Consider the following 11,778-nt stretch of genomic DNA (forward strand, 5'->3'; position numbering starts at 1 on the left):
TTTTTTTTTTTTTTCTTTTTCGCCTCCGAAGAATCATTTCGCGTGCCCCTTTCCCCCCTGTCAAAGAATTTTCCCTCGCCCACTCTGCCAAGTGCCACTCTACCAAGTGCCGCCCTACCAAGTACCGCTTTACAAATCGCCACTCCGTAATAACCTCCAAAGGTACAGTCCTCCTACGCGGCGCACCCCTTTTGGACCACATAGATGACCAACCGCAGTGGAACCAATTTTGACTGCAACAGATGGAGGGCACGCAATATTATAGCCGGCTGGTGGAGCTGAACATGCTAGCGGAGAGTATCTTCTGCCAGAACAGGCAGCTAATCCTCATCGACAACAACCTGAACGGAGTCAGAACAACCAAGGGGGGATACCGGCGAAACGAGATTGATAACAAATTCGGAAAGCTGGGCACGTATAGCAATCTGTTCATTACGCTCAGCAAGGCTCAGATAAACGAGCACCTGGATAGCGTAAGTGGGAGGAGGGAGTCACGGAGTGCCCAGCTGGGCGGCATCACCGCATAGCAGCTTAGCAGCATAGCCGCTTAACCGCATAACCGCTTAACAGCATAACCGCTTAACAGCATAACCGTACCTCATACCACCCGAACCTCCCCGACGCAGGTCGAGAAGGTCCTTTCGGAACGGAGAGACAAATTAAGGGAAAGGAGGAAAGTGCTGATTAGGGAGTTGGTGAAGTTGAACCCCAGCGTGACGGAAATGCCGCTGGAGGAGGCCAAGTTCCTGCTCAGGTGAAGAGCTGGTGAGGTGCAGAGCTGGTGAGGTGAAGAGGTGAAGAGGCGAAGAGGTGAAGAGGTGGAGAGGTGAAGAGGTGAAACGGTGAAGAGACGAAGTGACGAAGAGACTTAGAGACTTAGAGACCAGGAGACGAACGAAGGATGGTCTTTCCTGAGTCGACTCCCCCGCGTTACGTCCGTGAGGGACGTTTTTTTCATGTCAAAAAGGTTTGCTCATGTTAAAGTTTTTTTTTTTTAAGCCAAAAAAAATAAAAAATCGGAAAAGGGGGCGGCCAAGTCATTGTCGACTTGGTTGTGCCGTAATGAGGATGCAAAATTAAGTGGCGTCTTCAGAGAAGCGTCCTTTCTGCCCCCACACGGGACACCTTTTTTGTGTAACCATCCTTGGCAGACATCACTCCGCTGTCACTGCTTGGCAGACATCACCCCGTTGTCACTGCTTGGCAGACATCACCACTCTGTCGCTCCCCCTCCTTAAAGGCGCGCCTGCTTTCGGTGACCCAATGACCCTCCCCACCCTCTTCGTAAAAAATCACCCGCTTATCGGACAAGTTCTTTCGTGCCCCCCCAGCCCTGGCACTCTGGTACTTCTGATGTATGCTTTCCGTTGGGTACGCTTCCATGTAGAAGTCCCTCATCCTATTGTAGTTTTGTATGTAGGCCTCATCATGTTGAATGTTATGCCTGCAAGGTGGTTTGAGGAAGGTATAGTTATTTGTTCTTTTCCCCTTAACGGGGAGTGTTACGGGAGGGGGTAACAAAAAATCGACTGCACATAACTCACATGTGTGGATGTAAAGTACTACGAAGTTAACTACACACGTGCATGTGCTTCTTACCAGCCAGAGACATGCACCTTAGGGTTGTAGCACCTGGATCGGTTGTAGTTGGAGCTATCGCCCCCATATATCTTATGGATCGGCATTTTGGGGGGGAGCGAAGTATGGGGAGGCCCAAATTAGTATAACATGCGGATGGTCACGCGGAGGAGGAAGTTACTTCACGTGTGTATGTGCATAGGGGCTAACATTAAAAGGAAGAAATCTTTTTATTGGCATTTTCTCCTTAAGACATTCGTGTTGGTGTGTGGAACCTCCTAAATGAAACCTTTTCGTGAAATAGAAAATTTTTTGTTTTTTTTTTTTTTAACCTTCGAGAGGTGCCCATGTTGAAGTATGTGTCCAACTACCTACACAGCTACTTTTGCAGGTAGATATTTAATTATGTGTGCATTTTTTTTTTTTTTTTTTTGGCATTCCCATGTTGCAGTAGCTAGCTAAGTCATCACCACAGTAAGGGGTACAAAACATATAACTTTGCTTTCCTTTTTTGGCAAACTTCCTACCCATTCTTTGTGAAATTGTTGTGGGAAATGAGCAGTCCCCCTCGCGTGCAAGTAGACACTTGTTTGAGGAATAATCTTGCGAGAACTGATCTGCTAAACGTTGCCTAGCTTTGTATGCATTTTTTTTTTTTACCTGACCTGTTCATACATTTTGTGCACATTTTTGAGTACTTTTTTTGCACAGAGCGAGAAATGCGCCAGGACTAGCCAAACGGGCGAAACATGACACAAATTTGATCGCACATAAAGTTGGCTCTATCGTTAAGGCCGCTGTTCAGGGGTAAAGGCCTACGCGGAGCAGGAGTCCCCCGGAGTTGTTCATGACCCATTTGGCGAGGGACAAAGGGGGGGCCACAATGCAGTGACAGTGTAGTGCCAATGTTGTGACAGTGTAGTGCCAATGTAGTGACAGTGTAGTGCCAATGTAGTGACAGTGTAGTGCCAATGTAGTGACAGCGTGTTGACAATGCAGTGACAGCGTAGTGACAATGGGGTGGCCATTTTTTATTCTTTGTGTGGGAGAACCAAACGGTTTGCTCCTCAAGGGTGGAGGGGTTATGCCCAACCCGTTTGGGGGCAGCGACCGATTATGTTCTTCCCCCCGATTGTGCTCATTTCAGCGTGGGTGCATATAGGGGCAGTGCAAAGTCTTTGTGTTTCCTCTGCTGGAGAACTCTACTTCAAGTGGCCCCCACCCCACGCCGGCTGCAGTTCCTCTACACACTGCGACTTCAAATCTGTTAATTTTTCTCCTCCCCCCTCGTCGCTTCGTTCTGCCTGAACATGTTAATAAAAAATGAGTAACTATACGAATATGTAAAAAAAATCAGTGAGAGTAGGGAACCTCCTGTAGGGGTACATAAGAGCCACTTCATGTGGCCTAACATGGCACATTCGCAAATGGGCGCTTAAAAAGATCACGTAATAATGTGCACACATGCGTGCTCATCGGTGAGGATTTTTTTCCCCTCCAACTCCAACATGCATGCTGATATGCCCTGCTCAGGTGGGGGAAAAAAAAAAAAAAAAAAGTGCCGAATTGTTGCCCATTTGCGAGACGCAGCTACGAGGACCCAATTTCTTCGCACAACGTCGATTTGGGGCAGCTCACAACATGCGCAGTGGAGCAACGCTTTGTAAGAAGAAAACGGAGAAACAAGCGAGCGGTCGGCCATGCGAGGAAAGCACCACACAAGCAACCGAACGAGCGGCCAAGTGAAAAATAAAAACGCAGTGGGAAGGAGGCGCCATTTTTGCGGAGAAAAGGATATATAGCCACCCCCCGATCGGAAGTGCAGTCGCGGTCGCAATCGCAATAGCAATAGCAGTAGCAGTAGCAATCGTGATTGCGAGCCCTCAATTAAAAACCGCTTTAAAGTATTAACCCCCAGTTATTTCTGCCACTCTGTGTAGGCATCGCCACACGTGCAGGCACCTCGAAGGGATCGAACAGAAGAAAAAAACCGCGCAGTGACACTGCACCCTATCCACTCTTCTTGAACAATCCCCAACTGCTGCAGCCAGGATGAGGAAGCTGAGCGTGATAAACGAGACCATGAGTAGCGTGGTCCACTTAGCGAAGGCGAACAAAAAAAAGGTACCACCGTTGGTAATAGCCTCTTTGCCATCTGCCTTGACGAGCAAGTGTAGTGTGCGCCATATGGGAAGTAGAAGGAATCTCGCAGAGAGTCCCTTCTCCTCAAATGGAGGAAACAAAACGGGCTTTTCAAACAGATCAAGCGTCGTTTTTATGTTAGCCCTTTTTTGCGCACCAAGCTTGTTGTACACGAAGAGGAACGACATGAAGGGAGAGAATTTGATCAGTTGTGAAGGACTCGAAAAGGTACACTTAGGAAAAAAAGACCAAATGAAAAATGGAGAAATGAAAGAAATAAAAGTTCGTGGAGAGAAGGACACCGTTTTGTTAGTCCATGTGAATAACAAGTACTACTGCTTAGGTCCAAAGTGCCCTCACTATAGTGCACCATTGAAGACAGGAGTGTTGACAAAGGATTATGTAACCTGTCCTTGGCACGATGCAAAGTTCGATTTGAAAACAGGAGAGTGTATGAACGGTCCTTCCTTCGATGATATCCCAAGGTATGAAGTAGTTGTTGAGGGAAATGATATATATGCTTACTTACCAGAAAAAATGGAACTATTTCAGAAAAAAAAAGTATGTCCATGTTCAGGCAAATGTGAAAAGAAGACCATACTGATAGCGGGTGGGGGAGCGGCAACCTTGGGAGCTTTGGAGACCTTCTTAAAGATGGGGTACACAGGTAGGTTAGTCATATGTAGTAAGGACTCGTACAAGCCGTATGACCGCCCTACGTTGTCTAAGAGCATTTCGAAGTACGACTCGGCGGAGGAGCTGTACGAGGGGATCAAACTGAAAGAGGACGAGTATTACCAGCGGGGAAATATCAGCTATTTGCACAACGTATCCGTGGAGAGGGTGGACGTGGAGGAAAGGAAGGCGCACCTGAGCAACGGGGAGGTGATTCAGTACGACAAGCTGTTGGTGACCACGGGGGTGCGCCCCTCCCCCTCGCCCCTGGGGGGAAGCGGCGGGAGTGGCGGCGGAAGTGGAGGTAGCGGCGGGAGTGGAGGTAGCGGCGGAAGTGGGGGTAGCAGCGGAGGTAGCGGCGTTGGTGGCGGCGCCGTGGAGGCGGACAACCTGCTGACGCTGCAGAGCCTGGAGGACCACGTGAAAATCGCCTCGTACGCGAAGGAGGGAAGCAAATGCGCCATCATCGGGTCCTCCTTCATCGCCTGCGAACTCTCCTCCGCTCTGAAAAAAAAAAACGTAAACATAACGATGGTGTCCAAGGATACCGTCCCCTTCTACAGAGCATTTGGAGATAAAATCGGATCAGTTGTGTTAGACATTCTGAAGGACCAAAAAGTTACGTTTTATGGAGGGGTCCACCCAACAGAGTATATCATAGACAGAGGGGGAGGGTTCCTGAAGAAGGTGAAGTCTATTCATGGGGTTAGGTTAAGCAATGGGGAGGTGATCAGCTGTGATTATGTCGTGGAAGCGTTGGGTTGTTTGCCCAACTCGGAGTTCCTCCATGATAAATTTAAAAATGAGAGGAAGGAAGTTATTGTGGATAAGTACTTTCAAGTGAAGGGTTCCTCGGATGTGTTTGCTGCAGGAGATGTATGTTCCTTTCCGTATTTCGTCACAGGTGAAATGATAAACGTGTGTCATTGGAACGTAGCCATACAACAGGGACGAATCGCAGCACATAACATGCTTAGTGATGAAAAGAAGGAGTTTAATTTCATTCCTTTTTTTAACACTAATATATTTGGGAAAAATTTTCGCTACTCTGGATTCGTGAAGGAGGCTGAGAAGGTCATATACGAGGGTGACTTGCGCAAGTTGAATTTTGTGGCATATTTTGTTAAGGGGGACAAGGTAGCTTCCATCCTGACTCTGGGTAATGCTAAGATGGCTGCTCTGAATGAGTGCCTCTCGAAAGGCAGGGTGCCGAAGGTCTACGAGTTGGAGGGCGGCCTCCAGAACAGCGACAGCATGATCGCGTCGATGAGGGAAGCGCTTGAGGTGTGAGGCGTGAGGCGGATGAGGTGTGAGGCGGATGAGGTGTGAGGCGTGAAGCGGATGAGGTGTGAGGCGTGAGGCGGATGAGGTGTGAGGCGGCATAACACCGTGGGGCTGGGAACCCTTCGCCCCTGCGCTTCGCTTCAGCGTGGTGCCTCTCATGAACCTCCGTTTGCTCCACTTGGAAATATCCCCTCCCCCCCATCCAACCTCTTCGCGCGAAGCGGTTGATGCGGCGAAACAGGTTAACGCGCGCTGCTCCCATGTGATAACACAGTATGTGCAGCGCTTTCTGATATACCTACGCTGTGTGAACTGCTTTGTGAGTCGCTTTACGTACTACTTTACGAACCGCTTTACGAACCGCTTTACGAACCGCTTTACGAGCCGCTTTACGAGCCGCTTTACGAATCACTTTCTTCGTGGATCTCCTTGGTAGGCGCCCCGCCCCGGGTGCCCATTTTTGTTCCACCCTGTTGCCCCCCTTCTTTTTTTTTTTTTTTTTTGCCACTTGGTTTGAGTACCAATTGGCCACCGCTCCGAAAGCTCGCACGGTTAAGCAAACGTTGGGGCAAAAAACTTAAAAAAAAAAAAAAAAAAAAAAAAAAAAAAAAAAAAAGGAAAAAAAGAAAGGAAAAAAGAAAAGGGAGAGGAAAAGGAAAAGCCACAGATCGCAGGGTCATAGGTCATTATACCATGGCTTGCACCCATCTGTGCATCCCCCCGTTTTGGCTCGACGATTGAAGTGCGGATAGAGTTCGCATACACGCGTGCCTGTGTAAATGACATATATGGCTGAAGGCATACACGTAACGGCATGCCGATGCGACAACTCTCTGAGGAAAAAGTCACCTGCGTGCACACGGCGCGGTTTGGGCTCAGCGGCGGAGGGGCACAGCTGCAGGGCGCCCAGTACTCCCCGGAACACACCGCGTGCCTGCTGCTGCCTCCGTAGGGAGAAGAGCCCCCTGCTGATCCCTTCTTCGCTTCATCCTACCCCCCCACTCATCATCGTGAAAGAAGAATCGAATCACAATGTCGTATGCGTTTTGCCCTGTGTACCACGTGAACATTAACCAACCGCAGAAGGAAGGTAGGACGGGGCACCTCTGTGCGAAAAGAAAAAGCACCTGCTGAGGAGGCGGCACATTGAAGGTCCATATTTTTGTGTGCCTTCCCCACCAATGTATTATCCCCCGATGAGTTAACAGGCATGCCTTTGTGCGTGTGAGTGAGTGAGTGAGTGTGTGGGAGTGTGAGTGTGTGTGTGTGAGTGAGTGAGTGAGTGAGTGAGTGAATGAGTGAGTGCCTTTCCCTTTCCCGTTCCCACTCCATTTCCCTCTCTCTTTTATCATCCCTCAGATTTGCTTCGATTCGAAACGTCAGCCGTCGACAGTTATAAGCATTACAAGGAAATTGAGACACGCTCGCGGAGTAAGTTTGCCTGACGTGGCGAGGTGAAGTTGTTCATGCAACTGTGTGAACTGTGCACAGAACAGTGACCCCCCGGGGGGGAGGGGAACCTCTCAACAGAGTTGAGTTACCCAACTGACTAGAAAAAGTGCTCCCATTTTATTCCTTTTCTCGCCTCCCCATTTCATCCTTTTTCACCTCCCCATTTTATTCCTTTTCTTGCCCCCCCCTTTCATCCCCTTTTCGCCCCCCCATTTCATCCCCTTTTCGCTGCCCAGTCCGCATCAGCCTGGTGATCACCCTCATCTCGCTGCTGGCGTTCGTCACGTGGCAGTTCCGAGAGGACAGGACGGTAGGGATGCACGCAGTTGCCTTCACGGGGCATCGCTTCGCCGCAGCGTCGCTTCATCGCTTGGCGGTACCACCGCTTCGCCGCAGCATCGTAGCATCGCTTGACCGTACCACCGCTTCGCCGCACCACCGCTTCGCCGCACCACCGCTTCGCTGCACCACCGCTTCGCTGCAACACCGCTTCACCGCACCACCGCTTAACCGCTTCGCACCCCCTCTGCAGGTAGTGGACACGATAAACAACATCCCCCTGATGTTGTTCGTCTGTCTCTTTTTCTTCCTCATCATAAAGCATTACTATAAGAGTCTGTTTAAGTCGAAGGGGTACGTAGGAGCTAGTCGATGCAGAGACTCACCACCCCGTTTGCTAAAGCTACGGCGGCCATCCCCTTTGCTAAAGCTACGGCGGCCATCCCGTTTGCTAAATCCACGATGGCCACCCCGTTTGCTAAATCCACGATGGCCACCCCGTTTGCTAAATCCACGATGGCCATCCCGTTTGCTAATGGATTACGAACGCCATTTCTCTTTCCTCCCCCCCGTGCAGATACATAAAGAGTCTGAACAAGACACTGAAGGGGTTCAACCTATACCTGGACAATAAGTGAGTTCTTTTGTAACGGTGTAGCGCGGCCAACGGGGGTTGGGGGGGGACGCAACCAGGCAGCACTGACCACGCTCTCGCCCCAGTCACGCATCCCACGTGTTTTCATTCCGCCCGCTTTTTTATTCCTTCTTTTTTATTCCTTCTTTTTTGTTCTTTCTTTTTTTTTCCTTTTTTTGCTCTTCCCCCCTGCAGAAGCCTAAAGCTGTGCGTTATCGGCAGCTTCCCGAAGGAGTAGTGCCCCGCTGTGCGGAGACAAGACAGTCTAGTGGATCATCGAAAGGATGCGTCCTTTTTGGTGATGTTCCCACCGTAGGCCCGACTCTCTACGCATTTCACATCTACGAAGAAGCACCCACGTATAGGTGTAACGCCGTTCCACATGTGAAGAGAGTCCCTCCCCCCCAAAGGGGCTTTTGATTTGTGACAGTGCCATTGCAGTTCGTTTTTACCATTATTATTTTTTTTATTTATTTTTTATTGTTTTTTTTTTTTTATTTTTTTATTTTTAATCATTTCCATGGTGAAAAAAAAAAACCGCAAAATGGGGTAGCCGTTTCGTGGGGCAGGAGAGGACAACTCGCTACTGACGTTGGCTGCCCCAACCGATCAGTCGTCTCTCCCCGTACCGTCTGTGCATCTACCCACGAACCCGTCATAAGTAGACGTGCTTGATTTTTCTGATGTACTTGTGTGCGATGTCTTCCCCCAGGGTGTTTACCACTCGCTCGAGGAAGTTGTATCGTTTCTTGTCCCGGAATTCCTGCAGGGGGTGCAGCAGTGATGTTTGAAGCGGTGAAGGTGCGCAGTCACTAAACAAAACAGCGGCTGAACCGCACAGCGACTGAACCGCACGCCGACTGAACCGCACGCCGACTGAGCCGCACGCCGACTGAGCCGCACGCCGACTGAGCCGCACGCCGACTGAGCCGCACGCCGACTGAACCGCACGCCGACTGAACCGCACAGCGGCTGAACCACCCGCCCCACGCACCTGGCGATACTCCAGCACCAAGTCATTTATTTTCCCCATGGCTTCTTTCATCCTCTCCTTCTGTTGCTCCCGTCGGTACCACTCCTTCTTCCCAACGACCATGTTGTCACAGAAGTGGTTCGTTCCTGTGTAGAAATTTTTGTGCCATACCCAGGGGAGGTCTGTCAAGGGGTGGTGGTGAAAGCAATGGGAGGAAGTGGAAGCAATGGGAGGAAGTGGAAGCAATGGGAGGAAGTGGAAGCAATGGGAGGAAGTGGAAGCAATGGGAGGAAGTGGAAGCAATGGGAGGAAGTGGAAGCAATGGGAGGAAGTGGAAGCAATGGGAGGAAGTGGAAGCAATGGGAGGAAGTGGAAGCAATGGGAGGAAGTGGAAGCAATGGATGGAAGTGATAGCAATGGGAGGAAGTGAAACCAATCGAAGGACGTGAAACCAATCGAAGGACGTGAAAGCAATGGGAGGAAGTGAAACCAATCGAAGGACGTGAAACCAATGGAAGGACGTGATAGCAATGGAAGGACGTGATAGCAATGGAGGGATGTGAAACCAATCGGGTGGGGATCGATTCTGATTGTAAGCACGTTCGAATGGATCACATCATATCCTCGAGGAACACAGAAGTGCCACTCGTTCGGGGCAGCTCCTCAGGGGGCGCCTCAGCTCTTACCATGCATGTAGTACTGCTTCTCTATGTCGGCCCTGTACCGTCCGGACAGTCTGCGGGGAAGGAAAAAAAAAAAAAAAAACAATAGAGCAATGGAGCAAACAATTGAGCACACAATAGAGCAAACCACTACAATACAACGAAGCAGAGTTCACCACTCGGCTACTCATGTTGTGCTGTGCGTTGTCCGGCACTGCTTGGTCTCGCTCCTCTCCGCTTCGCTTCTCTCGTTATCTCTTTTGGCTGCTCACACTGGGGGGTGGAAGTTCCCTAATTCATCCTTGGAGGGTAAAATCGCGAAGGGGACGTCGTAGGCCTTCTTGCTTCCCCGGACGTAGCACTTGAGCGGGTCGAAGCGCTCCGAGTTTCTGCGAGGGGGTTGAGAAGTAATTGGGTGGTGCCGTGGAGCAGCTTGCGGAGGGGGGAGCACAGAATGGCGGCGATGGCATCAGTGGTGACGATGGCGGTGACGAGCGATCCGCTTCTCCACCGCTTCTCCTCCGCTGCTCCGCCTCGGGCAACGAGTGGCGGCGGGTTGGTACCTGGACTCCCAGTTGTCCAATCGGTACTTCTTGTCCTTGTTTAACTTGACGTACGGGTTGAAGGTCGGCTTGAACCTGATTCGGTCGAAGGTGTTGTGTCCGTAGGGCCTCCTGGGGGTGCCTGCGAGGTGGGCGCCGTGGAGAAGGGCATTGTGTGGAGGGGCCATTGGGCGAACGAGCTAGTGCGGCGGCGGCACAACTCTGCAGGGGCAGCGAGCAGCCCAGCCAATCTAGCAGCCTAGCCAATTGAGCAGCCTAGCCAATTGAGCAGCCTAGCCAATTGAGCAGCCTAGCCAATCGGGCAGCCTAGCCAATTGAGCAGCCTCGTCAACAGGGAAGACTCGCCAAAAGGGCAACCTCTCCAACAGGGCAGCCTCGCCAACCGAGCAGCGCCTCCACCCACCTGGGCATTCGTCCATGTACCGCGGCTTCTTTTTAAACTGCTCGAGGATGACGTAACGAGACAAGTAGGGCACTTCGCGCAGCTTTCGGTCCTTCGATCGGAAAGGAGAAAAAAAAAAAAGAAAAAAGTAAAAAAGGGTAAAATAAAAAAAAGTAAAACAAAATAAAAAACAAAACAAAATAAAATAAAAAACAAAATAAAGTGAAACGACAATTGGCCAGCGCAGAGGCATACATTTACGTATGTATGTGTCCAGCCCCCCCTGGTGACGTCCACAGGGGAGAGTAGGACGACCCGTTCGAGCGCACCACCCCAAGGTGAATGAGCAAACGTGCCCACTCTCCGTTCCTCCGTTGCTTACTATGGCGGTGAAGTAGGTCCTGCTCTGTCCCCCCAATTGGGGGCACCTGCCGATCATCTTGGAAGCGCAAAAGAAGGATAAAGCGCCCCTTGGTTGGGCGATCGGAGGGGGTGGGCTTTTCCCGCACTCCTGCGCCGGTTGGAGGTGTGCTTACGTTACGACAACTTTGCAGTTAGCTCGTGGCACCTTCGTCACAGCTTTGCAGTTACCTCGTGACAGCTTCGTCACAACTTCCCGCCAAGTCTTTACCAATTCTTGACCAAATGCGCGCGGCTCATGACTTAACTTGCCCCCGTGAGGAAGCTCGAGGCAGAAGCGATAACTGCCTGTATCGCACCCAACCGCTTTTACATGCGCGTATGCAGGTTCTCCCTCCCCCCCCAAAAAAAAAAAAAAAATCCCGAAAGGGAACCGACACGGAGGGGGGGGGTAAATATGGAGAGGAAAAAACGCCCTCCTCCGGGGGACCAACATAAAGATGATTGTAAGCAGCTACTTTGGCGAAATTAAAAAAAGGGAGAGCACGTGATGGAAAAAAAAAAAAAAAAAAGAATTCAGCAGAGTAACTCATCAGGAAGGTATATCACAAAACATATCCCTATCACATCCCGATCGCAATCACGAACGTGTATCGTGAACGCATCCGAACGCTTGCGCGACCTACGCGATGATTTAAAACGCATCGGCGCGCTGCCCTCTGAGGAAGGCAAACTCACCGACCGGTCAACGTTCTCAAACTTTTGGAACAGTATGTATATATGTATGTATGTTA

At 50.4% G+C, this 11,778-nt stretch overlaps 4 protein-coding genes across 4 annotated transcripts; 2 read left to right on the forward strand and 2 right to left on the reverse strand.

Annotated features, from left to right (window-relative positions):
• Positions 1–242: 242 nt before the first annotated feature.
• PCYB_032430 (hypothetical protein) lies at positions 243–758 on the forward strand (the record flags this gene model as incomplete). The annotated part of the gene is made up of 2 exons (XM_004220914.1): positions 243–473; positions 627–758. 2 exons carry the CDS (start codon positions 243–245, stop codon positions 756–758), a joined length of 363 nt encoding a protein of 120 aa, XP_004220962.1.
• A 424-nt stretch (positions 759–1,182) lies between these two features.
• On the reverse strand, positions 1,183–1,685 carry PCYB_032440 (hypothetical protein; the record flags this gene model as incomplete). The annotated part of the gene is made up of 2 exons (XM_004220915.1): positions 1,183–1,444; positions 1,600–1,685. The coding sequence occupies 2 exons, from the start codon at positions 1,683–1,685 to the stop codon at positions 1,183–1,185; spliced, it is 348 nt and encodes a 115-aa protein (XP_004220963.1).
• A 2,287-nt stretch (positions 1,686–3,972) lies between these two features.
• Positions 3,973–8,282, forward strand: PCYB_032450 (ferrodoxin reductase; the record flags this gene model as incomplete). Its single annotated transcript, XM_004220916.1, has 7 exons — positions 3,973–5,679; positions 6,697–6,769; positions 7,039–7,110; positions 7,368–7,441; positions 7,664–7,764; positions 7,988–8,044; positions 8,240–8,282. 7 exons carry the CDS (start codon positions 3,973–3,975, stop codon positions 8,280–8,282), a joined length of 2,127 nt encoding a protein of 708 aa, XP_004220964.1.
• A 417-nt stretch (positions 8,283–8,699) lies between these two features.
• On the reverse strand, positions 8,700–11,063 carry PCYB_032460 (hypothetical protein; the record flags this gene model as incomplete). The annotated part of the gene is made up of 7 exons (XM_004220917.1): positions 8,700–8,807; positions 9,039–9,199; positions 9,704–9,753; positions 9,952–10,068; positions 10,243–10,363; positions 10,646–10,736; positions 11,007–11,063. 7 exons carry the CDS (start codon positions 11,061–11,063, stop codon positions 8,700–8,702), a joined length of 705 nt encoding a protein of 234 aa, XP_004220965.1.
• Positions 11,064–11,778: the final 715 nt, after the last annotated feature.

This window comes from Plasmodium cynomolgi, chromosome 3 (genome assembly GCF_000321355.1).
Source record: "Plasmodium cynomolgi strain B DNA, chromosome 3, whole genome shotgun sequence".
Taxonomy (NCBI): Eukaryota; Apicomplexa; class Aconoidasida; order Haemosporida; family Plasmodiidae; genus Plasmodium; species Plasmodium cynomolgi.